General features: G+C 38.7%; 1 protein-coding gene across 1 annotated transcript in view; it reads right to left on the bottom strand.

The window, feature by feature from the left end:
• The window catches only part of INVS (inversin), a 3,016,309-nt gene that overhangs the window by 2,676,099 nt on the left and 313,182 nt on the right, over positions 1 to 27,028 (bottom strand). The window contains exon 3 of the mRNA XM_044065609.1: positions 2,025 to 2,191. Within this exon, the coding sequence (XP_043921544.1) occupies positions 2,025 to 2,191 (167 nt within the window). The remainder of the gene's footprint in view (positions 1 to 2,024; positions 2,192 to 27,028) is intronic.

The raw sequence follows: 27,028 nt of genomic DNA, 5'->3' as shown, positions 1-27,028 counted from the left end.
GCCCACAATTTCTTCTCCTATGTAATGTTTTTTGTGGATCTGTTGTATTCATGAATGTAAATTTTCATTTGAAGCTTTTGACAGTTTTTCTTGTGCAAATATTTTTCTTTCCTCTAATTTCTGTCTTAATCTCTCTAAATATCTTCTATCTGAAAAGTCTAGGCTTCCTGCATAATAGTAACTATACATAATTTCTTCCTTATTCTCTGTAGTCTACTCTGTCATATGTATGGCTCTTTTTTTTGGCTAGTCAGTTTTTGTGGACTGTTACTTCCTTCTAAAAAGGGGGGGATGGCATCCTCCCCCTGAGCCTGGCCTAACCCCATAGTAGGAATGTTTCCAAGTCTTGATTACCTTTACAAATAAGCCTATGAGTCAGTAGGATTACTGAAATGTGACAAGACCATCATCAGAAATCAGGAAGAGGTAACAAGCACATAACCAACCTTCTACTTTTAGTCATCACTTTGATAATTTTTTGCAGAATATTTAATATATATATATATATATATATATATATATATATATATATATATATATATATATATATCAGAATATCTACTTAGTACAAAACAAAAAACACAGTAACACGTTTGTTTTATATTTCAGACTCTGACCCTGTTGTCAGTGTCTTCATTTTCTAAAGATAATTTTTCAGTCAATATAAAGTCTAGGAAAAGTCCACAAACGCTAAGCTACTGCTCCTGCATCATTAGAATCACAAGCTGTAACAGACTGTACACACAAACAGTAACTTTAAACACGAAGGTATAGATCAGTTTTACAGCATCAGATCACTTCTTTACATGTAGGAAGATGATGGCTAAAAGATTAAATTACTCGCTTTAAGTGAGGTTTCTGTAATGCATGAAAAAGAATAATTATAACTGTACTAAACATAACTGAAACAACTAGGAAATGCCTTTAAAAGCTCTTATACTGATGGAAGAATGTCTGACTATGAGGAAGACAGGACACACAAGGTCAGCAGATATACTTAAGGTTTCATGAGGAATGCTCCCCATTACAACATCCTTCAGATGATAGTAATTGCAGTACCTAATGTACTCTGCCAAGTCAATATTTCTGATTTAAGCAGTTTGTTACTGCTCCAGAACTATCAAAGTTCAGCCCTCCATAAATCAGCTAAAGCACGGACCACACAGCTGTGTCAAGGGGCATGTAACGGAAATTATCAGTAGTAAAAAGCAAAATTATAAGTAGGGCAACTTGGGCTTTTGGAAAAAAGCAATGACTACAAGTAGCAAGAAAGTCATACTGGGGTTTTAATTAAAGACACTCTGGATATGTAAAAACAACAGAAATATCTCTTCAACATCTGATTCTCAATCCTGCAACTGGCATATTGTTTCTAAAGTTAAATAAAAATGTATTTTTCTCTCAGTGGAAAAGTGACCACAAACTAAATCATATGCAAAAAACAGCTAAGGAAAGGAAAAGGAGATTTTAACAATTTCTGAAGGAGCGTGTAAGACATGGACATAATTTACTACAATCTTCTGCACTCAGGGTCTACCTCAGTTGCTGCATACCACTTTAAGATAATATGAGGACAATAAAAGAGGGCAGGAAATATCCACCTCATGTCTGCAATGCAGTTCAAAAAAAGTACATCTTTCTCAAGCTTCAAGCCATACAATTAACAAACACAAATGTACCATAGTCTATATATTAGGATGACATTTAATGAATCACTTCAAAAAAACAGGAAAACACATGCACACACAACAAAGTCCATGCAGTGTTACTTTGATTTTCTTATTACAATAACCAAAATGTTTGCCAGAAAATTTTGATTAAATTAACTCATTAGCTATAACAGCCTCACAAGTGTAACTTCCTTTCAACTGTCTCATACTGCTGCTGCTCTTAATAAAAATTGCTCTGACTTACATCTCCAGCAATGTTCTAACTTAACACACCAGGGAAGAATTGTAAATATCATGGAAACATGGTCTCCTGGAAAAATGTAGAATAAACTATTTATTTTTCTATTTGCTTACCTTCTGAGCAGCAAGATGCAGTGCTGTTCTCTGGGAGCGATCTGCTTTGTTAACATCTGCTCCAGCCTTCAGGAGAGCCTCTGCACAATCTAGCCTGTCCGCCAGGACACAGTACATCAAAGGTGTCCGACCAAATTGATCCTCTGCATCTTTTAGGTCAGGGTTTCCTGCAAAGAAAAAAAAGTTACACACATTAGTGGAGTATATCACATCAAATAGATAACCACATTTCTCCAAAGACAGTTATCATTCTTGCATTCCCTCAAGTCAGGTGTTTTATATTGGAGACTTTTGTGTGCTCACAGCAAAAATGTGTACTAAGTGACCCTTTCAATGAAATTTACCAAGAATAAAGCAGGAAAACCTTTGTGTGCTCACAGCAAAAATGTGTACTAAGTGACCCTTTCAATTAAATTTACCAAGAATAAAGCAGGAAAGCAGAAAACCAATCAGCTTCAATGCATATTAAAAATGTAAGACAAGCTAAATTGCAGATATAGAGGTAGGAGATGTTCATGCAATATTATACTCTTGACCTGAGTTTGGAAAACACATCTAACTCATCAGAGGGCTGGTCAGAAAAGGAACTATAAAGTGTCTGTTAAGCTGCTTTGAGAGAACGGACACACTGGACCACTGCTGATCAGTTCCTCATTACCAAAGGGGCCATGAAGTGAGCCATACTGAACAAAAATCCATACGAGTTGCTTTCAAGATGACTGCCCATTGAGTAAGCTTAATCCTAGCTCTCCCAGTGTGTAAACAGAAACACAGCAGAGAAAGCCAGTGGATTTATATTTCTGGGTAAATTTCAGTAACTGGCTAATAAGTGCACTGCACGGAGGCCAACAAAAAAGAAATACAGATGACCTGAAGAAAAATCAGCTACAAAAGGTGAGGAAAAAACACTGACTGGGAAAAGTACTGCAGCTGTTCAGCAAAAAAGTGCAAGCTCCGGACATGACTTACAGTAACCTTGAGGAAAGTATAAAGCAATTACATACAAACCTGACTAAAATATATAAAAGACTGACAGAGTATATCAACTCAAACAATAAAAGGCTGGAAAAAATGGAAGAAGCTTTAAACAGATTCAGATGCGGCGATAAAACCACAAAAATTAGAGGAAAAAAATGAAGACAAGACTGGCTGAATATGATGCTCAAGAAAAGAGGGAAGACATGTTTCAAAAAATAATAGAATTAGAGAGACAGAGCATGTAGGGAAAACCTCAGATTTTCTGATATATCAGAAAAGCTGGAAGGAACAGACTGTATTAATTTTATGAAAGCACAAATAAGCAATTGGACTGGCATTGCACAGCAGGAGTTGTTAACTGAAAGGGCACATCATGTGCATGCTCCAAACCCGGCTACAATAAAGTAACCCAGACTTTTAACTGTAAAGATGCAATCCTACCAGCAGAAGGAGTTGATTCTGACAAAGCTGTGGCACAAAAACAAAGTACTAAAAGTGGGAGACAGTGGAGTGTTACTGGAGAATGATTATTCACTGTACACTAGGCAGAAGAGGATTACAGTTGTTCCACTATTCAAGAATGTATAGAAGTAGGCCTGAGATTCAAACTGATGCTATACTCAACTATCTTCAAAATATTCATCCCAGGAGGGACAGAATAACTTTTTGATAAAGTACATGCTATGGGTCTATATCAGTTCACCAAAACGAACACCATATGTTTGAACTTCTAACCACGAAGTACAAAAATATTGAAGTCTTAGAACAGCGATTTTTTTTCCCAGGGAAAAAAATCGCTGTTCCAATAAACACACATACAACACAAACACACCAAAAAAACAGCAATCCACACAGAAACACTTAAATTCCTACATCTAACCCTACACTAAACTGCACATACACTACTATCTATCCACTTACCTTAACCCAAACCCTAACCCTGAGGTCCGTCACTATTGCACACTCACCTGTCCCACACCCTAACCCTAACTCACCTATCCCACCCTAACCCTAAAGTCTGTCACTATCGCACACCCACCTCACCCTCACCCTAACTCACCTAACCCGTGCCCTAACCCTTACGTCCACACAATTGCACATTGACCTGAACCCGACCCGTAACTTCCCACCACAGTCCTGATAATCGCGAAGCCACAGAAACGGCCCACCAAATTCTTTCCCTGAGAAAGGATTTGGTGTTCCACGGCTTCGCAATAATCAGTGTTCGAACTTCACAGTTTGAACATCTGGTGTTCGATCGTCTGCCATTTCGACGGAATGATATAGACCCCATGCTAAGGAGCAAATACAAAAAGTTTGTCCAAGAAAAGATGAGCTGTGGAACAGAAGGAAACTTTGTTTCTTCTTCTTCTGGTAATAAAGACCACAGAAAGACTGTGCTAGTGAAACCTTTTCCAATGTTTCAAGAAAAAATGCTTGTCAAAAGGAAAAAAAGCACAATAGTCAACTAGAAGAAATGTGAGTACGTTTGAAAGAAAGCAAAGACAGGATTTGCGGGATGGATATGAAAAGGAATAAAACCAGTAACTTGGAAATTGACAAATGTGGGATTACAATGCAATAATTATATTTGTGAAACATGAAAGAACCAAGAAAATCTGGAAATATTGGACTCTTAGGACTTTGTTAAACTTGTAGGGGACTCTAAAGCATATGTCCTACTTCATGTCATTAATGTTCAGAAAAATACTTAGGAGAGGGGAAGATAAGGGTGAAAGTAACTAAAGGATTATAAGTAAAACAAAATTTGTTCTTAAAGGTACTACTTTTATAATCCATGATTTTTTTCATGCCATAAACTATAATTTTCTCAGTTATTTTTGAGTGTAAATGGTATATATACTAATGTAAACAGGTGTTCCTGTTTTTTTTTTCTTTCCTTTCTCCCTTCTTCTCCTTGTTCAGTTTTAAGAAATGAAGGCACTGCAATGTGAAAAAAAAGAACAAAAATCTGGTAAAAAGAGCATGACAAAAGAGCCATTAGTGTGCTTTTTCTCATTCTTCCATAGGGAAATGACTGGATTAAGGCCCTTTAGTTTAGAGAAACAAAGTAAATTAAAAAGAGTACTGAATATTATAAGGCTTTTTCCTAGCAAATAAATGTATGCTTGGTAGCAATTTTGTATTTGATCCTCATATCTCCAGGAGACAAAATGATAAAGGGAAATGGCTAGGAGACGGTGTTCTCTTGAAAGCATTCAACTGTTTACTCATCTGGGAGAGCTATAAAGATAAGATTAAACCAGACAGTATTTACTTGAAGAACAGGCTGCACCATGTGTCTTAGCAGGGATAACTTTTCTTTTAGGGTAACTGAAGTTTGTCAGTTTGGAATATTTGTTCCTGTTAGGAGGGTAAATCTTCAATTCTTGCAGATGTACACTGTTTTGTGTGCTATTATTACGTTAATAGGTATTGGGGTGTGTTTGTTTTTTGTTTGAGGGCTTTCAAAAAGACAAAAAGTTTATAAAATGTGACATAGGCTCAAATGGATATAACAAGAAAAAAATGTATAAAGATCAACCTGCCAAACAGTGTACACATGTAACACAAAAGCAGGAACTAGACATTTAAAGAAAAAGCTGTTACATAAAAAGTGAGAATAATAACTTTTTAATACAATGATACTTTCTGTAATGTCTGTAAATGTCAATGGTCTCACAGATAAATACAAAAAAGAAACAGCAGTGAACTATATTAAAAAACGTAGAGTGCAAACAGCTATACTACAGGAGGCACACTTGGACAGAACTGAACATGTGAATTTGATAAAGAAAGGTTTTCATGATGGTTATTCAGCAGACTACCTTGGACAAAAGAAAAGCGGAGTACTTATATTAACATCAAGAGGAGCCCCAATACTAACAGAAGAAGATAAACAAAAAAATATTGGTAGAGCTACAGTAATAATGGGCTCCTGGCAAGGGAGAATGATTACAATGGCATGTATTTATATTCCACCTAAAACTGTTATAATGGAGGTTAGGAAAATTCTGGGAGAAATAATCAGCTTTCAGCAAGAAATATTACTTATAGGTGGGGAATGGAATTTGATTTGCAACAGTGAAGTGTCTGGGGAGGCCCAAAGGGAAAATATAACAAAGAGGGGAGATTTTTTAAGAAATTTATGAAAGCGTTTGGCATGGAATATGTGAATTCAGTATTAGGAGTTTGGAGTGAATTTACATATTATTCGCCAAGATATAAAAATTGGCATAGGCTAGACAGAGTTTGCATTTCACAGGAACATGCACATTTAATTGAAGGTCTTGATACACACCCAATAATATTTCAGATCATGCACCAATAGTAACTAAAATAAAAACTCAAGGTAATGAAATAAAAATGAGACACTGGCACTTTCCTACCTCTCTGTTGAAAAGAGAGGAATTTAGGGAATGGGTAGTGGAAATTATTCAGGAGTTATTAGAGAAGTTAGAATTTTTTTCTGAAAATATAGCTAGGGAGTGGGATAAAATTAAAGTGGAGTTTAAAAATAGGATGGAAACAAAAGAAAGAAAGATATTGTTATGAAGTAACAAGAATTATTTAGAGGGACTGACAAATGTTAAAGTATTGCAAAACAGGGGGAATAACACAGAACAAGAAGACGAGCAACTGCAGAATGTTAAACAGAAAATAACGACTTACCTCAATAATATGCATTTTAATTATTTAATAATTTAATTAAATTAAATGTATTTAATAATTTAATTATGCTACTAAGCAATTTGTTTTTGATAATAACTCTAGAAAGAGCACAAAAACTTTTAGCACAACACCTCAGGCAACAGAAAGTAGAAAGGGCTGTCACAAAGCTTAATGAGTCTATAACAAGGAAGATAAAAGGTATCCTACAGAAGTATTAGAAATATTTCAGAAATTCTATGAAAGTATGTATAAAGCAGAGAAATATGGAAATCTAGAAAAGGTACAAATCGAAATCTTTATGGAAGAATTAAATATGCCAAGGTTAGAGGTAGATGAGGCTCAATTACTAGTAGTTAGTATAAGAGGAAATGAGATAAAAAATAGTGACATATAACCAATCTACTGGAAAGTCCCCAGGAATAGATGGTACTACTGTACAAGACTGGAAGCTAGGAGGGAGAAAACTGACAAAGATCTGGAAGGTTTTGTTTAACAGTATTTTAAGAGAAGGAGAAGTACCAACATGCTGGGAGAAAGCAGTGGTAGCTGTAATACCTAAAGAGGATAAAGATCCATCAGATCCAGCTTCATACAGGCCCATTTCAATACTAAAATGTTTACGTCTACATCTACAATGGCTAAATGAATGACAAAAGGGATGCCAAAACTGATAGATATGGATCAATGTGGTTTTGTGGAGGGGAGGCAAACACCTGACAACATTAACAGAACAATGATGATCCAGAGAGAAGCATAATGTAAGAAAATACCACTGTTGTTGCTGGGTCTTGATGCAGAGAAAGCATCTGACAGAGTATGCTGGGACTTCAAGAGAAGGCCAATGAAGTATTTGCATGCCCTCATAAAATTATAAAGTTGATTAGGAGGGTATATAAGGGATCAGAGGTGAAAATAAAAGTGGGTGGGATCCTCTCTAATAATTTCTACTAGAGCAGATGAACCAAGCAGGGGTGTCCTCTTTCCCCTTCATTATTTGCACTATATTTAGAACAAAAGGCAAAGAAAATAACGGACTCAGAAATTCAAGGATATACTTAATATGGTAGTCAGGATCCACGGTGGTATAGCGATAGTGTTGTTGCCTAACAGCAAGAGGTTCTCCCGTTCGATTCTTGACTGAAGTGCGGGGAGTGCCTTCTATGTGGAGTCTGCATGTCCTTCCTGTAGTTGGATGGGCATTCGAAAGACATGCGTGAATGGGCGTGCCTTCGTTGAAGGCTGGACGTCGAGCTGGCACCTCGGCGTTCGTGAAAATCTACTGCCAATCATTAGCGGACCGAAGTTCCGCTGTGGCGACCCCTAACTGGGAAAAGCCGAAAGACAAACAACAACAACTTAATATGGTAGTCAAGAAAAGCTGGCTCTATTATTTTATACCGGAGAAAACCAGAAAAGGACATTACAGTGTTGTGGAATATTTTGAGGCACTTTCATATCTTTTCAGAATACAAAATGAATGAAGCCAAAACAAAAGAAATAGCTGTAAATAATGTACTCATAGATGTATTGGTTCACCAATATCCATATTTATGGGGACGTGATAAAATAAAGTATTTAGGAGTATGGATTAAAAATTATTCAAGTGTGGCAGCTAAGGATTTGTGGGAAGAGGCTAAATAAAAGATAATACAAAAACTGAGAAAATGGAAGCTCTGTTATATGGATATGGACAGTAAGATACAAACAGTTAAAATGTGTTTAGTCCCTTTAATCTTATATACAGGTCAGGCATATTTTTATCAACCACAGAAGTTGTGAATAGCAGTTAATACAGAGCCGAAGGATTTTAACTGGGAGGGGAAGATGGCGAGAGTCAAGTAGGAGAAGTGGTTTCTTCTAGAGGAACAAGGCAGATCGGGATTACCCATTGATTTGAAGGGGTATGTCACAGCTACACAATTAAGGTGCCTATACAAAGCTCAAGCAGAAACCAAAAATTCAAAGTGGAAAGTGATGATGTGATAATGAAACGGGGGAAGCTCAAGAAATAAGGAGAGACTGGGATTCTGGATGCAGACCTTTAAGGAGAACAACAATAATAATACAGAATATTATATTCATAAAGTAGCAGAAAGTATTCTATAAACTAAGCCAGCACAGGAATGGTGAAAGGATATTCTGCCAATAGGGATGAGTGCAATTAGGGATACAGACAACAGGCAAGAGAGAGCTGGAATTTATTGGAGAAAACTGGAAAAAGGAAACAAGATACTGGGAGCAAATTACTAGAGAGGGAAAGGTAATAGAATGGGAAGATGCCAAGAATTTATTTGGACTGCAAGTTGGAGATTGCCTTCCCTATCAATGACTGACAGAGTATAGGCAAAGAGAAAGAAATAGTGGGGTCCTACATGAAAGACCACCACTGGTAAAGTTCTTAGTAGAATATAGGTCAGAAGCTGCTGTTAAAAAGGGAATAATTAAGCAATAACCAATGACTTGGTGTGGTATACTGAAGATTTACCCACAGTTGGTGTGGTTTAATCATGAGGGTAAAGCCTGAGTGATTAAATAAAGCCAACCGTCAGTAAATTTCAATATACCACAACCATGGAGTTGGTTATTGCTATTATACAATGACATTTAAGAAAAAAATACTTACTTTTCTTAAATAATGTTTTTGTATAATGGTGCATTACTGTTCTTCTGCCACTGGTGGTACACTGCTTCCTTGTGTTGATGTACTGTGCATACGTATGGGACTTCCGTTCCCATGCATACCCAGTACCATCAATGCTTTGAAACAGAAGCAACAAAGTCTCCATTGCTCCGTTTTTTGTTTTTTTTTTTAGTTTAGGGGTAGGAGAGACACAGCATGGAAGAAATACAAGGGATATCAGGTACGTGTGTTTAATTTTAAATAAAGTACCTGATTTCCCTAGTATTTTGTCCAAGTTGCCTCTCTCGTATGTCCAGAGTCGGGGCTAAAGATTTTATTTTTAATTTTTAAGAAATAAAAATAAAATTTAAACAATATACCAACGGAAAGAAGTCCGGGTGACCGGAAATTTTTCCGTTGGTATATTGTGGGAATTACAACAGGCACGCTGGTTGGGCTAGCCAATCAGCGTGCACGTTTTCAAATATTAATGTATAATCTGTATAATTAGAACATATAAAATACTGTATGATAACTATAAGAATCAATCAGAGGCAGTTGAAAATGATTGGGAAGAGAGACTGGATAAGCAATTCACAAATAAACAATTGGGGGATATATGTTTGTCTCACAAATATGCAACAAAACCTAGAAGATTTAGGACTTTTGTTTGGAAATGTTTAAATAAATATTTTTATACCTCAAGTACACTCCTGATCATTTTTTCTCAGGTAAACAGCAAATGTTGGAGGTGTGATGGGGAAGAAAGAGGTAATTGGGAGCATATTTTCAGGGCATATAATGAGTTGGCAGTCTTTAAAGATTCCCTGCAGACTGCTCTGTCAGAGACACTGGGTGAGCAAATTGGTCTAACTAAGGAAATGATTTTTTGAGCTATGATACTGAATCGGAATTGACTAGACATAGTAAGACCTTGATATGTCTAATTATGGTGGCTGCCAAAAAAGCAATTAGTAGAAAATAGAAATCAAAGTCTACACCAACTTTACAAGTAGTAGTGAATATAGTAACAGAGATACAATAACTGTAACTGGGATCTTTAGAAAAGGGTTAAAGCAAATTACATAAAAAACAAATGTGAACTGCGGGGACAATACATGCAGCTGTGGATCGCAGCTTAAAAGAAAGCAGGATTTGTATGAGCTATGTAATATTCCACTAACAAAGACTAGATAGATTATAAGAGATATATAATGTCTGCAACTAAAATTATGTCAATATGGTTTTGTGATGTACAATGATTCCAACTAAAATTACGTCAATATGGTTTTTGTTTTCATTTATATCAATGTATGATTGCCTATGTCATGATAATTTAATAAAGATGTTTCTTGTTTAAAAAAGAAAAGTCAAACCCACTGCTAATTTATTGTATTGGCATTTCTAGAATACTCAACCTTTTGGCTGGGTTTGGCATAATGGTTGAGGTTTTTACCTCAGACACAAGGTGCAGGGTTGAACGGCGACCTCAGATTATTGGCCAGGCTTAAAACGGCCATTCAGGGCAGCTAGTCTAGTATTCACCTATGGACTTTTTAAAAATTCCAGTCTTTATGCCCAGCTATTCAAACTGTAGATTATTTTGAAAATGTGTAAACAGTGAAAATGGATTTTGCAGAAAGATAATTCAAAAGACACATTTAATGTTAATTTGGAAAGATTAGCAAATTTATACAGAATAACTTACTGATCGACAAAGTCAAGTGACCTCAGCTTTTGTTTCGGACAGGCCTTCTTCAACGATCTTGGTGTCCCCTCTGGGGAGTTTATGATGGCACCAAGTCTGCCGTAAACCCTTAATATTAGCTTCGACCTGTGAGAAGGAAATGTTAAAGCAAAGTGGCCCAAGATTTGAACCATGGAGAACACTTTTAGTGACAAATCTTTTGAAGAACATATAGCCACACACCCTAACTTTGTGGGTTGTATTTGTGAGCCAATTTGCTATCTAATGAGGTACACAGGGATTGACATTCCACTGGGAGACTTTGTCTACCAGAGATTCTATAGGTTATCTATATCTTATAGGTTCATAGGTTGGTACTAGGCTATCGGCCCTAAGGCCTATGCAAGCCTAGCCATAACAATTCCCTGGAATTTTTTTGCCACAATATTTACTTCTCTGGGCCCCTGTCTAGCAGGGAGACTCACATGCTCCCCGGGGTGAATTTCCTATCTCCCATCCAATCATCAAGGTTCCTTTTGAAGAGGGCCAATGAGGTGCTCTGCTTGACATGTATGGGCAGTCTATTCCAGACTATGGGGAGTCTCTGGGTCAGGAACTTATCCCTCCAGCATGTTTTGTTCATTGTGATGATAAGGTTTAGAGCCCTGGAGCATCTTTAAGTCGAGCATGTCCAACAGCTCAGGGTTTGACATGGCCTTGTATGTTAAGCAGAGATCACCTCTGAGTAGACGATAGGCCACAGAGTATAACTGGAGCTTTTTTTAGATGGTCAGCATATGGCATCTGCTTTAGGCCTGTGATTCTTTTAGTGAGGTATTCCTGTGGCCTTTCCAGCTGTTGCAGATGTCTTGTGAGGTACATACCAAATGGGGCATTATACTCTATAATGGGTCTAATGAGGGATGAGTACAGTGGGACAATGACCTCCTTTTTTCTGGATGAAAAGCCCTTAATGATGAGGTGTGCCACGTAGAAGGATTTCCTGACTGTTGTGGCAATGTGGTTATCTTTACAAATAAATGGCATAATGATCCTTTCCATAGCTTTACAGATGACACTGGTCAGGTTTAAGAGTCTACAATAACCCGAGTCCACTGAAGCCCCATCTTTGTGTAAGGGAATGGATCCATCTGAACCAAAGCCAGTTTTGAAGCTTATACTGAATAGCTTCTGTAGCAGATCAGGCAAATCAGCTTTTAGGATAACCAGTAGGTAGCCTTGTATGTTACCTAGTGCCATATGTGTAGTGTTCTTGGCCTTACGTAGTACAATGAGAACTTGTTCTTGGGAAATCTGGAGGGGGGTATATGTGTGGGTATGCGATATATGACTATATGAGGGGAGAGGGAATGAAGTTTGAGATACATTTATGTGCTAGTAGTTTGGCTATGTCCTTTGGGTCCAAGTACATAACATAATTTGCTACTATCCCTGCTCAGTGTTTGTCATTGGTTTGAAGATTTTCAACTAATTAAAAGAAGGGTTAGTGGTTATCCTTCGCCTGGCTATTTTACCTCATATCTGGACCAGTTCATTCATCAATATCAAACAATAAATTTATGGGACAGATTCACTAAGTAATAGCTTGCCCTCAAAATGTTCAGAAATGACAATGGCTAAGAATGGATGGATGTTAAATGTTGAGACAGCAGCCTATACCAGCCCTATTTTTCCTGCAAATTTTCTCTGGGCCCAATTTAAATGCTCATATAAAACAGAAATCCCAACATTTTGTGCTTTAACACAGTGTAATATTTAGCAACCTAACAATATGAATATTTACCTTTGCTTTGTTAAAATGTGCAAAATAAAATGACCCACTGAAATATAAAAAAAAAATCTTTCCTTGATCTCTATAGCTCAGAGAGGAAAATAATTAAGAGATACAAAACTAAGCCACATTCTCTTCAAGAGTGCATGCCAACAGCCTCATTTCTCCTACAATATTGTAAGGCATACTTTGTCAGTATTAACAGAACTGAATGGCACAGGCCTTCAACCTCTATAACGGGATAAATTACAAAACATTAAATACTGCTAGCCATTAAGAGAAGATCTTAATGTTTTCACTGCAAAAAATCAATTTAAAATCATTAGCAATGAAAACCGGTGTAATGTTACATCCTTCATGACAATCAAATTCCTCCACGTTGAGAGTTTAACTTCTGTATCTGCATCCTTTTGATGTTTAGGAACATGCCACCTGTACAAAGACTGACCTACACAATCTGCTCAAGGCTCAAATTCCTCTAGCTTTCTACAGCATCTTTGCAGTCTCAAAACACAGAAAAGGGAAATAAAGATGCAAGTTTTTGGTGGAAGCCAATCAAGGTGTTACCCAACAACTTAACTGCAGCACATTTTTTATGATATCTAGCAACACTATGCAGGATTTCATCCACAGGTAGCTGTATATTCAGTATACTCCTACTCATTCTGCATGTCTTATATTCAATAATGAACTTAAACATGTCATTAATTTATTCCACTTTATTTAGGTGCTTCTAAACAAAGCATTGTGTACAACCAAAATAGAGCAGCAATTAGATAAACAGTAATATGTAAAAAAAAAAATAAAATTACACATTATCAAATAAAACAACACTATCAATAATTAAAATAATCAATCATACAATAAAATAATTAAAAATCTTCAATACCCATTGTATCTAGTGCAGGGTCACAGGAAACCTGACTTCATAATTTCAAGCAAAAAGCATAAGGTAGGAAACCATCATGACTGAATGGCATTCCATCAGAAGATACAGGCATGCTCACACATATGTACGGCCAATTTTGATCGCTGTCAGTTTCTCTGTCTTCATAACTTTGGGATGTAAGAACAAGTTACAGCTCCCAGAAATTATTCACATGGACACAGAGAAGACATGCAGAGTACATGCACAAGACATCTAACTTCAAACCAAACTGGATAACCAGGTGCTATAGGGCAGCAAAAGTAGCTGGACCACTCTGCCATCCCTTACTTTGTACTGATAATGGTACAGCTTGTAGTATGGTCTTGCACTAATAATGGTATGGCTTGTAACAGGGCCTTGTACTAATAATAGTATGGCTTGTAGTAGGGCCTTGCACTAATAATGGTATGGTTTGTAGTAGGACCCTGCACTAATAATGGCACGGCTTGCAGGTGGGCCTTATCCTAATAAGAGTATGGCTTGTAGGTGAGGCTTATGCTAATAATGATATGATTTACTATTAAGAGGTGTTGTTTTATGGAACATGCACAAACAATTTTTAATCTGTACAGTACAGTAAATGTTGAAGATCCAGAACTGGAAATATGGAAGATTGGCATAGCAGCAAACTGATCAGTTCTGAAGTAGGATAATGTTATGTCTTGTCACCTCTGACACTTGTCCCTTGACATAAATGGTCATGGGGGACACTAATGGAAAGCATATGATGAATATCAATGAGTTGTCAGCGAAAATGTTGTGAACATATGCACACTACTTTTTAAATAACTTCTTAATAAATATCTGACTAAATTTCATGTAATAAATCACCTTGCTGCTGCCTACACAACTGCTTAAAGTCAGACATAAGTTATCTTTACGAAAAAAATCAACTGGTCCAACAGATTGTTTGTGTCTTTCGGCTTTTCCCGGTTAGGGGTCGCCACAGCGGAACTCCGATCCGCTAATGATTGGTAGTGGATTTTTACGTACTGGGTTACCAGCCCCGACGCACAACCTTCAACGAAGGCACGCCCCATTCACGTATGCCTCCACACAGAAGAAGCTCTAGCTGAGAATCGAACGGGACGTCTTGCTCTGAGGCGACAACGCTACCACAGCATCACCACCCCAGTCTTGAAGTTGATAATAATGAAGAACATTGTTCCCTTTTATTGTCTCCCAGCACCAGTCAATAAAAGCAATGGCAGTAACATAATTTGACAGTTGCCACATTATTTTTACAGGTGTGGAGATTTATGGACCAATTTCCATGAAAGTAAACACACAGTGTTATCTTTCAGGTGGTCATAACTTGTCTGTTTTCTTCCTCATCTCTATTTTTTGGCTTAATTCCATTAGTAATTAGGGCTGATGCCCGCTTTATCTCCCACTCCATCCTTACCAACAGAATTAATCTCCCCATATCTCTATATAATCAAATCGGTCTTCCTATCAATCTAAATAAACGTAATGCTGGATTTCAGATATTTACAAGGGAAAAAAGGTTGGTTACTGAGAAATATTCAACTCTAGCTGCTCATGCATCCACATTACTGCAATTTTGGATTTGTATCTAATCTAGATCCAATATTCGCTAAAACAATTAGCACTTCCATATCTGTTGAAGGGAATCATTTGTTGGCCTGTCAATTAGCACAGATGACTAAGGCTTTGAGCTCTAAATGAACTGGACCAAGTAGTCAAAGGTACAAGGTTTGATTACTCCCACCTCCATTTGACTACTTTGTGACTCTCACCTAGTCACTTAACCAGACTGTGATCCTGTGGTTGCCCCTGAAAATGGACTCATGTGCAATGGAATTACCCTGTTAACAAATACATAAAAAAATTACATACAGAGTTTGTTAGTTGTTACTTTTTTACTATGGTATACAATTACTGAGACGTTAAGAATGAGTGTTTCCCTGATTACTTCTTCTTCTTTCGGCTACTCCGGGGTCACCACAGCAGATCAACTGTTTCCACTTCTTCCTGTCCTCTGCATCTTGCTCTGTCACACCAACCACCTGCATGCCCTCTCTCACCACATCCATAAACCTTATCTTAGGCCTCCCTCTTTTCCTGTTACCTGGCAGCTTCATCCTTAGCATATTTTTCCCAATATACTCTGCATCCTTCCTCAGCATATGTCCAAACCAACATAATCTTGCCTCTCTGGCTTTGTCTCCAAACCTTCCAACCTGGGCTAACCCTCTAATATACTTATTCCTAATCATGTCCATCCTCATCACACCCAGTGCAAATCTTAACATCTTCAACTTTGCCACGTCAAGCTCTGACTCCTGCCTTTTTGTCAATGCCACTGTCTCCAACCCATATAACATAGCTGCTTTCACTACCCTCTTGTAGACCTTCCCTTTCACTCTTACTGGTACTAGTCTGTCACAAATCACTCCTGACACTCTTCTTCACCCACTGCATCCTGCCTGTAGTCTCTTCTTCACCTCTCTTCCACTCTCACCATTACTCTGAACTGCTGATCCCAAGTACTAAAACTCATCCACCTTCACCACCTCTACTCCCTGCATCCTCACTATTCCTCTATCCTCCCTCTCATTCACACACATATATTCTGTCTTAGCCCTGCTGACCTTCATTTCTCTTCTCTCTAGAGCATATCTCCACCTCTCCAGGGTCTCCTCCACCTGTTCCCTACTCTCACTACAGATCACAATGTTATCTGTAATCATCATAGTCCACGGGGACTCCTGTCTGATCTAGTTTGTCAACCTGTCCATCACCATTGCAAATAAGAAAGGGCTCAGAGCTGATCCTTGATGTAATCCCACCTCCACCTTAAACACATCCGTCACTCCCACTGCAGACCTCACCGCTGTCACACTACCCTCGTACATATCCTGTACCACTCTTACATACTTCTCTGACACTCCCGACTTCCTCATACAATACCACAAATCCTCTCTAGGCACCCTGTCATATGCTTTCTCTAAATCCACAAAGACACAATGCAACTCCTTCTGACCTTCTCTGTACTTCTCCATCAACACTCTCAGAGCAAACATTGCATCTGTAGTGCTCTTTCCTGGCATGAAACCATACTGTTGATCACTAATCATCACCTCCCTTCTTAACCTAGCTTCCACTACTCTTTCTCATAACTTCATGCTGTGACTGATCAGTTTAATCCCTCTAGTTACTACAGCTCTGCACATCACCCTTATTCTTACAAATCGGTCACCCTTATTCTTACAAATCGGTACCAAAACAGTTTTTCTCCATTCCTCAGGCATTCTCTCACTTTCCAACCTCTGGTAATGAATGAACAACCTTTATTAGAAAAAGCCAAAGTTGCTCATAGATGCTGTAGATGATTTACTGTCTGTTCAGCTCACCCCACTTTGCCAGTTCCTCCCACCTTAAGTGGATGGTCTGCATTTTTTACTCCCTTTTTGCTTCATAGTTTCAAGGCTATCCCAGTGCTCCCATCCATCACCAAGCCTACCAGCTCCTCCTCCTACTCCTGGATTTTCTCCTACTCAGGAATATGGCTGGTATGGATGTTAAGGACAGTCCTGGGGGTCATGTCAACAACTATTTCTGCAGGGGGGGATTTTTTTTTTTATTTAATGATCTATCCTCATTTTTCCCAACCCCCTCTCCTGCAATCATCTATTCTGTTTGAGGGCTATTTCACCCATATGGACAAAGCCTCTCTTCAGACAGCACCAAAGAAAAAGCCCTTACCCCCAAAATAAGCAGGTCCATCCCTCCCTGCTACCACCTCAGATGTCCAAGCTGATAATCAAACTAGGGTCACCTGGAATGTACTTAGGGCTTTATCCCTCTAAGCAATGTCACTGGCTGAAGGTGGTCAACATCTTTACCTTTCACAACATGTGTGCAAACTTTCATGTATGCATGTGTACTATGTGCATGTGTACATACATATGTATGGACATACACAAAAACAGACATAAATATTTCAAACTTCATTTTAAATATGATATTTATAAGCATCTAGTGCAATTAGCATGGGGATAATGGACAAACAGTATACTGTCGGTAGGCAGTCAATGCCAGGCACCAAAATGTACTGTTATAACACCTTTTGCTGGCTAGATCTGTGACACCTGGAGGATCCATTTAAAAGTGCTAGTACCTTGTGCCTAGTAACATGAAACAATTTGCTTCCTATGTGTCTCAGTACACTAAAACTGCTGGCAGCTGTGTCTAACAAGTCTGAAACAACAGGATCCATTAATCAGATGCAATGTAGGACTAAGATGGAGTACGTGAGTTATGCTCCATATAGTTTAAGGGATACCTAACTACCATTTGGTAAACCTTCACTCTACTTATTTACTTGCCTGGGCAGACACAAAACAAGAGAGGCCTGGAAAGTAAAGGTCCAGCCATGTAAGATTTAGTAACAAAAAGTTCACTTTATAAATGTCATTCACAAACACAGAAATGACTATTTAGATAGCATTACAGAGGGAAATACTATGATAAGAAACAGATATATGTGTGAAATGTAACCAAGCAACAATCTGAAGAAATTCACACAATGACAATTTTACTCTGATACTTTTTTTTCATGTTTTTTTTTTTCCTGGACCTCACTGAACATGAGGCCCCACCCCCAACTGCTCTACTTGCCCATTTACCCCTCTCCACCCATAATTGAACTGTAGGACCCACATCACCCCATGCATGTGGTCTCTTCCTTTCACAGGGATGTTATTTATTGACAGCCTCTTCTTTAGGCCAGGACAAGAGAGAGGGAAAGTCAAGTGTCAGTATGCCATCATTAGCGGGAGGCTTTTTTATTCATTTTCCTACACTGGCCCCTGTTATTCTTCCTCCCTCTCCTTACACATACCCGTACATGTAAGTGGAGTGCAGTGCAGTTACTTGGCTGATGTTGAGTGCTCAGGCCTAGTTCCCTGTGCTGCATGCCAAGCTCTTTTTTAACTACAACTGCCAGCAAGGCAGCTGACTAGACTCTTCTACCGACATCCCTCCCAGACAGGTGCACCATTAATGTTCACTCATTCTCCTCCTCTGTCCCTGTCCTCCTGTGACTATACTGCTAGTCGATCCCATGGCCACCTGGGTCACAGTCAGGGCACTGCTTCTTTGCACCACAAAGGGAAAGTTAAAGTCCCTTGAACAGGAGTTAGAATGTTTGTTATTGCAGAAGCTGGCATCAGGAACTTTTTTTGCAGTGTACTGTGAACAGAACAATACAAGGAAAAGATTCCAAACATTTCAATGTTTACTGCTATATGCTATGCATGGAACTATATAGACATGAAACCATATGAAATGTAATGTGTTAGTAGTAGTTACAAACATGTCTGAGACTCTAGAGGTAATCTTTAAAAAACATGAAGCATTAGCAAACAGGATGGATGTTCATGAAGTTGAAATTTCAGAAAGTTAATGGTAATGTGCTCTGGGAATAACACTGCCTTTATTACAGGCACTAGAATCTGTTGATGACATAGTTAGCCTGGTGGATGAAACAGGAACAATAACACTTTGTGACCTTAAATGCAGATAGACAGAAAAGCAATTTAGTAATGCACCTGAAATACCAGCATTCACTAACTTAATCCAGAGAGGTTAATGAGGAACTGTATCAAGAGCCTATGATCAATAAAAAATGCAATCATGTGTCATTACTCTTTTATCACAAGCATTGACCCATGGATGAAGGACTGACACTCGAGTGTCTGATTATGCCACCTGCAGGAACTAGGACTGTATAGTTAGACCAGTAGGGGATACCCTTGACAAAGAAGTGAGACAGACTTCTAGTCGGGAAAAGTGTGATGGCTGCCATGTACTTCCACAACGTACTACTACTGTACTGATCAAATGCAATGTAGAAACACAGGCTGCTGTAATAATAGGTAAGCATCAATCTGTAAGGTAATCTGAAAAAGAAAATGCAGCGATACAGGCACCTATGATGAAGTATATGTTAGAAGGATACAAAGAAGTGTTTCTTTAATGAAACAGATGAGAATAAATGAAGCAGGAACAATAAACAGAGTCAATTTTGTTTTTGTTCCCCTCACTGCTGTTTGTTCTTTTTCTGTTTTTTGTTACAACTGGTGCCCAGTAAGCTCAGGCTCCAATGGCCAGTCACAATAACATTTAAGAGATGGCAGCTGGAGAGCGGCTAGCAGATGGATGAATATACAATGGATAAGTCAATGCAAGAAACCAAGGTGATGCTTCCACAAGTGTGCTCATCTTAGAACAGACTGTCAGGAGTGCTTTACCAGCTAATCTCTACAACATTTTGGTCACCTGACACCATCAAAGAATAAAACACAACAATTAAGCCAACATACTCCCTTCTGGTATGCAGAATACTTGTCAAACCTGGGTCACTGGCACTGGGCAAAAGAGAGAGATGTCCTATCCCACAGTTAATGGATCCTTAAAAAGGAAGATTTTAACACCGAACACAATATCTTAATGATAAAGGCTATTTTGACATGGTTATCTTTTAATTAGGAAATTAATTGATGCCTGCCTTTTACAATGCCTTATCCTCATAGGGGTGAATGAAGAGCATCATCTGTTAAACTAAGCTGCTGTCAGTCTACCACTGTCAAAGCCTCCAGCTATTCTCAAAACAAGGGAGGGATGCAAGCAAAATCTAACTTGTGTGGGGAAAATCTCTAACCTGTTCACTCATTTACTTGGTACTAGCTGCCAATAAAACTTTCCAAGTATGGAAAATATGTCTCAGCTTTATTCTTAGACCTTTCCAAGGCCTTTGACATGGTTAATCATGATAAACTAATGAACACTCTCTCAGAACTATATCTAAGCTCACCTACCATTTCCTGGTTTAGAAGTTACCTAACAGGCAAACAGCAGGCAGTCAGATAGCACAAGGAGCTCTCCCCAGTACTACCAGTCTCACTAGAGTCCAACAGGGTTCCATTCTTGGACCACTGCTGTTTTCTGTTTTCACTAACAACCTTCATAGTACCACACTTCAGGCTTCTGTCATCCAATATGCGGATGATTCCACACTAATCTATGTGTCTCCTCCCCCCAGGCACTGCTATACCAAACACAATCCTCTTTTCTTGCTGTTGAAAGATGGCTCTCTGAATCACAACTAATATTAAATCCCAATAAAAATCAGCTTCTTATCTTTCCACCCACAGAGTATTCTAGTCATAACTTTACATTTAATATCACCTCAAGTAATAACACAGTCATATCTCCTGTCAATCACACCAAACTGCTGGTTGTAATCAACAGCAATATGAAATTTGACATACATATATCCAATACCATAAAAAAGCACATAAAAAACTTTCCATGCTATACAGAAACAAACAGTTCCTAACAACACCAGAGCACAACTCTCATCTCCACTCTCTTGTACATCTCAGCAATCTTCACCATCCTCAGTAAATCTGACCTTTCCAAGCTGCAAGCATGTTATAATAAAATTGCCAAATTTGCAACCAATACTCCTTACAGAACACACCACTGTACTCCCCTTAAAACACTTATTGGCTGGAACTTCCCCATCTCATTCTTTACAATCAGCTTATACTAACCAACAAACTACTTCACTACCCTGAAAAAACCCTGCTCTGCAAAACATACTGCACCCAAGCATCAAAACTAAAGTCCTACAATCCAATCAAAAACTCCTATTAGATGAGACCAAATTCAATCATTTTGAAGGCATATCCCCCTATAGCAACAACATTGCCAAACATTGGAACAACCCTCCCCCCAACATCTCATCCACAATTTCCATCGAGTCCTTCAAAAAGGCCTTAAAATCCCACCTACAGCAATCATGGCTCTGTAACTGTGACAATTCTGATTAATCTCCAACTGCTCTATTACCAATTCCCTCTCCCCCAATGCTTTGCTACTCCCACTATAGTACCTCTTCCCTTCTCTCTCCTACTTTTTACTAACCCCTCATCCCACCTTCCTTACGCCAACTTGTATCACATCCTTAATCTTAAAATCCACCAACTGCAATCTTGGCTCTTTAACTGTGACAACCCTGAATGCTACCCCCAACTATTTTACCCTCTCCCTTCTACTTTCAGTAACCTCCTGCCCCACCTTTGATGTCAATGTGCATTAACATCCTTAGCTTTGAGATCCTGTGAATCTGCAAGGTATACCAAATAGGTATCTATTCTTAGGTTAGAATATATATAAACTGTTATAAGTCAGAAATTAAACACTTCATGTAAATGTATACAGATTTTACACTGTTAACTACTATCACACTACTGTGTACTGTTTAGTCTGTATATCAAAGTGTCTTATGTTACCAAAACTGTCAGATGTAAAAGTTATGTACAGTTAACTCTCAGTTAACCAGCACCCAATGGGATTGGTAGATGCCGGACAACTGTAGTTTCTGGTTGCTTGGGAGTTACTATTAAAAACAGACCTGAATAATACTGTACCCTATACTATTTACTTGGTTTGACTTGTTCTCAGGTTGGGGAAAGAGGGAATTTATTCCTATCTTCCTTTTTAAAACTCTAAAAACGTAAGGTATGTTTCTGCCGGGACGGACAGAAAGTGCAACCCATGAATATTGCACTGTATTTCTTCGATTTTTAAAATTTTTTTTTGCTGGTTGCTTGAGCGTGCTGGTTGTTCGAGTAACGGTTAACTGAGAGTTTACCGTACTGTATTAGGAGCTTTTCTCCCTGGGCCTCCACTAAAAAAGGACCCGTGTCCAGTCTGACTATCTACGTAAACAAATGTAAAATAAAATATTCACAACCACTAGTTTTACAGATTTCAACAGGAATCCCAAGAACCACTAGGCAGAAGCATATTAACAGTCACTGTCTTCTCAGCACTATCACAGAAGGGGAACAACAGTACAACAAGAGAAAAATCAAGAGCTATGAATGGCAAAGAACAAGTCTCATGTTTTTTCAAGTTTACTCTGCATAATGGTATAGCCTTGAAAGATCGCTTTTTTCATTGGGCAGCATACCTGAACACTATTCCAGATGGAAGGAACAAAGCACTGTAAACCACAGGAGCAAATACCAAAGCAATGCAATAATCATCTGCATTGTTGCATTCTGTCATGTTATGGTTCTCAGATTCCACTAGCTAGTAAATAAGCAAAAGACAAGATATTTTTGGCATAGTTCCCCTTAAACAGGACAACTTCAATTCCATACAAACAACAGATTTATAACAAACATAATTCCTGATAACAGTTGTAAGCATGAATGCTCATTTAACTTTGTGTTTGGATTACACTTAGTGCAAGAAGCTCTTTCTTTTCAGTCCTACAATGGAACCCATCTTTTAAACATGGCTTAAACTCCAGTCATTCATCCATTTATTTTCTCACTGCTGATATAGCCTAATAAAGATCATGAGGGAAGCCAGTACCTTTCACTACAAAAGAAAAAAAAAACAGACGTAAAGCAGAAATTCAGTCCTGGACAGAATGCCCACTGCACGATTCTCACACACACACACACACACACACACACACACACACACACACACACACACACACACACACACGCACAGTTCTATACCTAGTAGTACGCTGGATGTTCACAACTACTCTTTGCTGATCTTAATCTCACATTTGCAAGTAGGTCAAGCCAACTGAGGCACAGATATCTACATTAAAACTATGTCACTGGTTTCCGTACCACATGCAAATGACGTATCAGGCAGAGCTGTTTTCATGTAAAATACAAGCCAGGAACTGGCCTTGTAAGTGAAACACAGCAGCAGCACTGAAAGGAAAATTAAAATGTTAAAGTTTAACATATATTATACTGTGACCTTCTGCATGCTATGGAAGAAAAACCAGTACTTTTCTGTTAACAGGGCAACAGCTTTCTGGGCCTAGATTTGTGTTAACGGAAAAGTACTAATTTTTCTTAAATATATGAAGACTAAAACTCAAATATATGTCATTATTTAGTGAGTTCAGTCTAGGCCGTGGTGGTGCAGCGGTAGCGTTTTCGCCTCACAGCAAGAGGCTCTCCCGTTCGATTCTCGGCTGGAGCGCTTTCTGTGTGGAGTCTGCATGCCCTCCCCGCGGTCGAGTGACGTTCGAAAGACATGCCTAGAATGAGCGTGCCTTCGTTGAAGGTTGGGCGTCGAGCTGGCACCTCGGCACTGTAAAAATCTACTGCCAATCATTAGCGGACCGGAGTTCCGCTGTGGCGACCCCTAACCGGGAGAAGCCGAAAGAAGAACAACATTTAGTGAGTTCAATCATCACTGAGTTGCCAGAAAACCATAAAATTTTGTGAGGGACAGACTAAAATATGAGGTTAAAAATAATTCTGGACATTCTGCAAAAAAGTCGTTGAAAGGATGTCACGCCACTGAATGTAGAAAATCACACAGTTGCTTGCAGTATGTTTTAATCAAATTAACTCCAGCCGTTTTTGATGGTCCTTATTATGTAACTGTTTAACTTTATAAAGTGCACTGCTTCACTTTTCATCAGCAACCTGTTGTCATTTAGGAAAAATGTTGAAAACTTTATGTTTTTTTCTAGCCAAGTATCAGGAAGTGTTGTGTTTCCCACAAGATGACAGGGCTGGTGTGATGAACTTTTGAGTCTGAACACTGTAAATGCCTTCAGTTGTAGGCATTGCTGGAGGATGCCAAATGGTAAAAGTACAGACTCCACTTTTAAATGTGCAATAAAAGCTGTGTGTAAAGCTCTATACGGAAGACACTAATTTGGGTGTGTATGTAATGGTGTTTGATTTTTTATTTTCCTTTAGCATGCACAGCATACGCAGGTAAAACAATGCTGAAACATTAGTGTGGGGTTGTACACTACTTCTCTTAATAAAGTACAGTTGTGTACACTTTCCACAGACGTACATGTTTGAGTGTATTCACTGTTGCAGTCATTACATTTGAGGTAATCTGCTGGCAGGTTGCCCTCAGTTGGCCTGAATTCCAAAGTCTTGGGTCCTGCGTCGGTTGCTGTCTTCTCTTCCATGACGTCAGGTCATCAGGGGTATAAAACATGCAGCCGACGCCATTTTCTTTAGTTTTTCTTGCCCCCGATGTCAGGTGCCCCCAAAAAGGTGGCAATATTATATTTATATATATATATATATATATATATATATATATATATATACACATGCATCAATATAAACTTTACCTTCATCTACAAGCAAATACACTACATAGGTTGTAGAAGATAGAGAAGGAAAGATAAACTGTAGAATGACAGGGGGATGGCGGGAGGGTAACCTGTACTGCAACAGTGAATACTGTCAGAAGAAAAATTCAAACGAGTCACATCTGCCTCAGGTGATGAAAAACTTCTTTATTAGCAGCTAACCAGATTACACAGCATGTTGGCCAAGATGATCTCCTCTGGTCAACTTGTTTACTGACATCAACTTTTATACTGCAAGCAAAACAACTTTTTGTTACATTTCTGACCGTTGACAGTTGGCTATGGAAAAACACCTGTGGTAAACATGTTTATCACATATCACCTCAAACCAACAGTTAGTACAGAATGTTCAAGAAGCACAGAATGTTCAGTTCAACAATGGTAGCTCAAATTTTTCAGGACACACAGCCTGCTTCAGTAAATTAACTCTTACTCTGCCGTGCGTCCTTATCCCAGGCTTCACTGAGCTATAACCAAGTCTCTTTATTCAGAAATGCAGAAAACAGTTATTATTCAGGTTCATAAGCAATGCTGCATTTTGTTCACAGATGAGGCCCATCTTTGATAGGAATATCCCAACAAATAACATGTTCACTTTGCAAGAAGAGGAAAAAGACAAATAACAGTATGTTTTTAAAACTTTTTCTCTTAACAATACACTCAAACTTCTACATTTATGGCAAGTGTACATAACTGTACTATGTTCTTCGTGTTTCACTGTTGCAATCATTACATTTGGGTAGAATCCCAAAGCTATGGTTGGAAGGCTGGAGCTAAACAGCATTAGGTGCGGCAATAAGGCCCTGCAGCATGCAGTGGCAAAGCCTGCCCTGGACTTAGAGTAGAGAGGCAAATGGTAATGCTATGTAAAGGTGTGAACAGAACTCCAAGTAGCAGCCTCTAGAATGTCTTCGGTAGGTACTCCTCTGAGAAAGGCTGCTGAAGTAGCTGCAGCTCTGGTGAAATGAGACTTACCATGGTGTAAGTAGCAGAAATGGATGCAGTGGCTTATCCACTTTGAAACTGTCTGCTTTGAGATAGCCTTTCCTTCTGATCCTGCAGCACATGACACTAGTAATTGCTCAGTCTTTCTTAGAGTTTTAGTCCTGCTCAAGTAGAATCTTAGCTGTCTGTGCACGTCCAAGGAATGCAGAATTCTCTCCCCTTTGTTCTGCGGATTTGGATAAAAAGTTGGCAGAATTGTTTGGTTAAGAGCCACACTGGAAACCACCTTAGGCATAAAAGTAGGATTTGTCCTCAGAGACACCCTGTCTGGGTAAAATATGATAAAAGGCTCTACAGCCATGAGGGCCTGTAGCTCTGAAACTCTTCTTGCTTAAGTAATTGCTAGTAGCAGAGCTGTCTTCCATGATAAGAATTTTATATCAGCAGTAGCGGCTGGTTCAAATGGAAGCAGGGTGAGCTTTTCCAACACATAATTGAGGGCCATTGCAGGTAATGGTGATCTTCTAGGAGGTCTTAATTCTTTGGCTCCTCTAAGATACTGCTTTAGTAAAGGATGAGAAAAGATTGGTGGCTCTGTATTGTAATGAGCCGAAATGGCAGAGGCATGAGAAAGACAGGCCTTTGTCAAGCATCTCAGTTAAGTATTGTAATATCTGAGGAACATGTGGTTCTGCTGTATCAGTTCCTTGTGCTCGATTCCAAGCACAGAATCGCTTCCATTTGTCAGCATATGATTCTCTAGTACTAGGCCTTCTGGCTTACAAAATGACACGCATCACAGCTTTACTGAGAGGTGTCGTTCACATGATTACATGATTAGCCATGCTGCCAGGTTCAGAGTCTGTAGTTGATTGTGCAGGATCTGATTGTTTTGCTGGGACAGTAGTTGTGGTCTTTGAGGCAAGGTCCAAGCTGGGTATTGAGACAAGTTCCTTAGGATTGGGTACCAGTATTGGCAGGGCCAGTCCGGGGCAATTAATATCATCTTTGGCTTCTCGTCTGACTTTTAGGAGGACCTTGGGTAGAAGAGGCAGAGAAGGAAAGGCGTAAACTGACAGGTTTTTCCAACTGATGGATAGGGCGTCCACTTTCCATGCTTGTCTGTGATAAGTCCTTGTGCAGAATCTTTTCAATTAATAATTTTGAGGAGAGGCAAATAGATCT

Source organism: Protopterus annectens, chromosome 3.part0 (genome assembly GCF_019279795.1).
Source record: "Protopterus annectens isolate FY-2018-M chromosome 3.part0, PAN1.0, whole genome shotgun sequence".
Taxonomy (NCBI): Eukaryota; Metazoa; Chordata; order Ceratodontiformes; family Protopteridae; genus Protopterus; species Protopterus annectens.
Note: the sequence above shows the minus strand (reverse complement) of the source record. Positions and strands in the feature narration are given on the sequence as shown.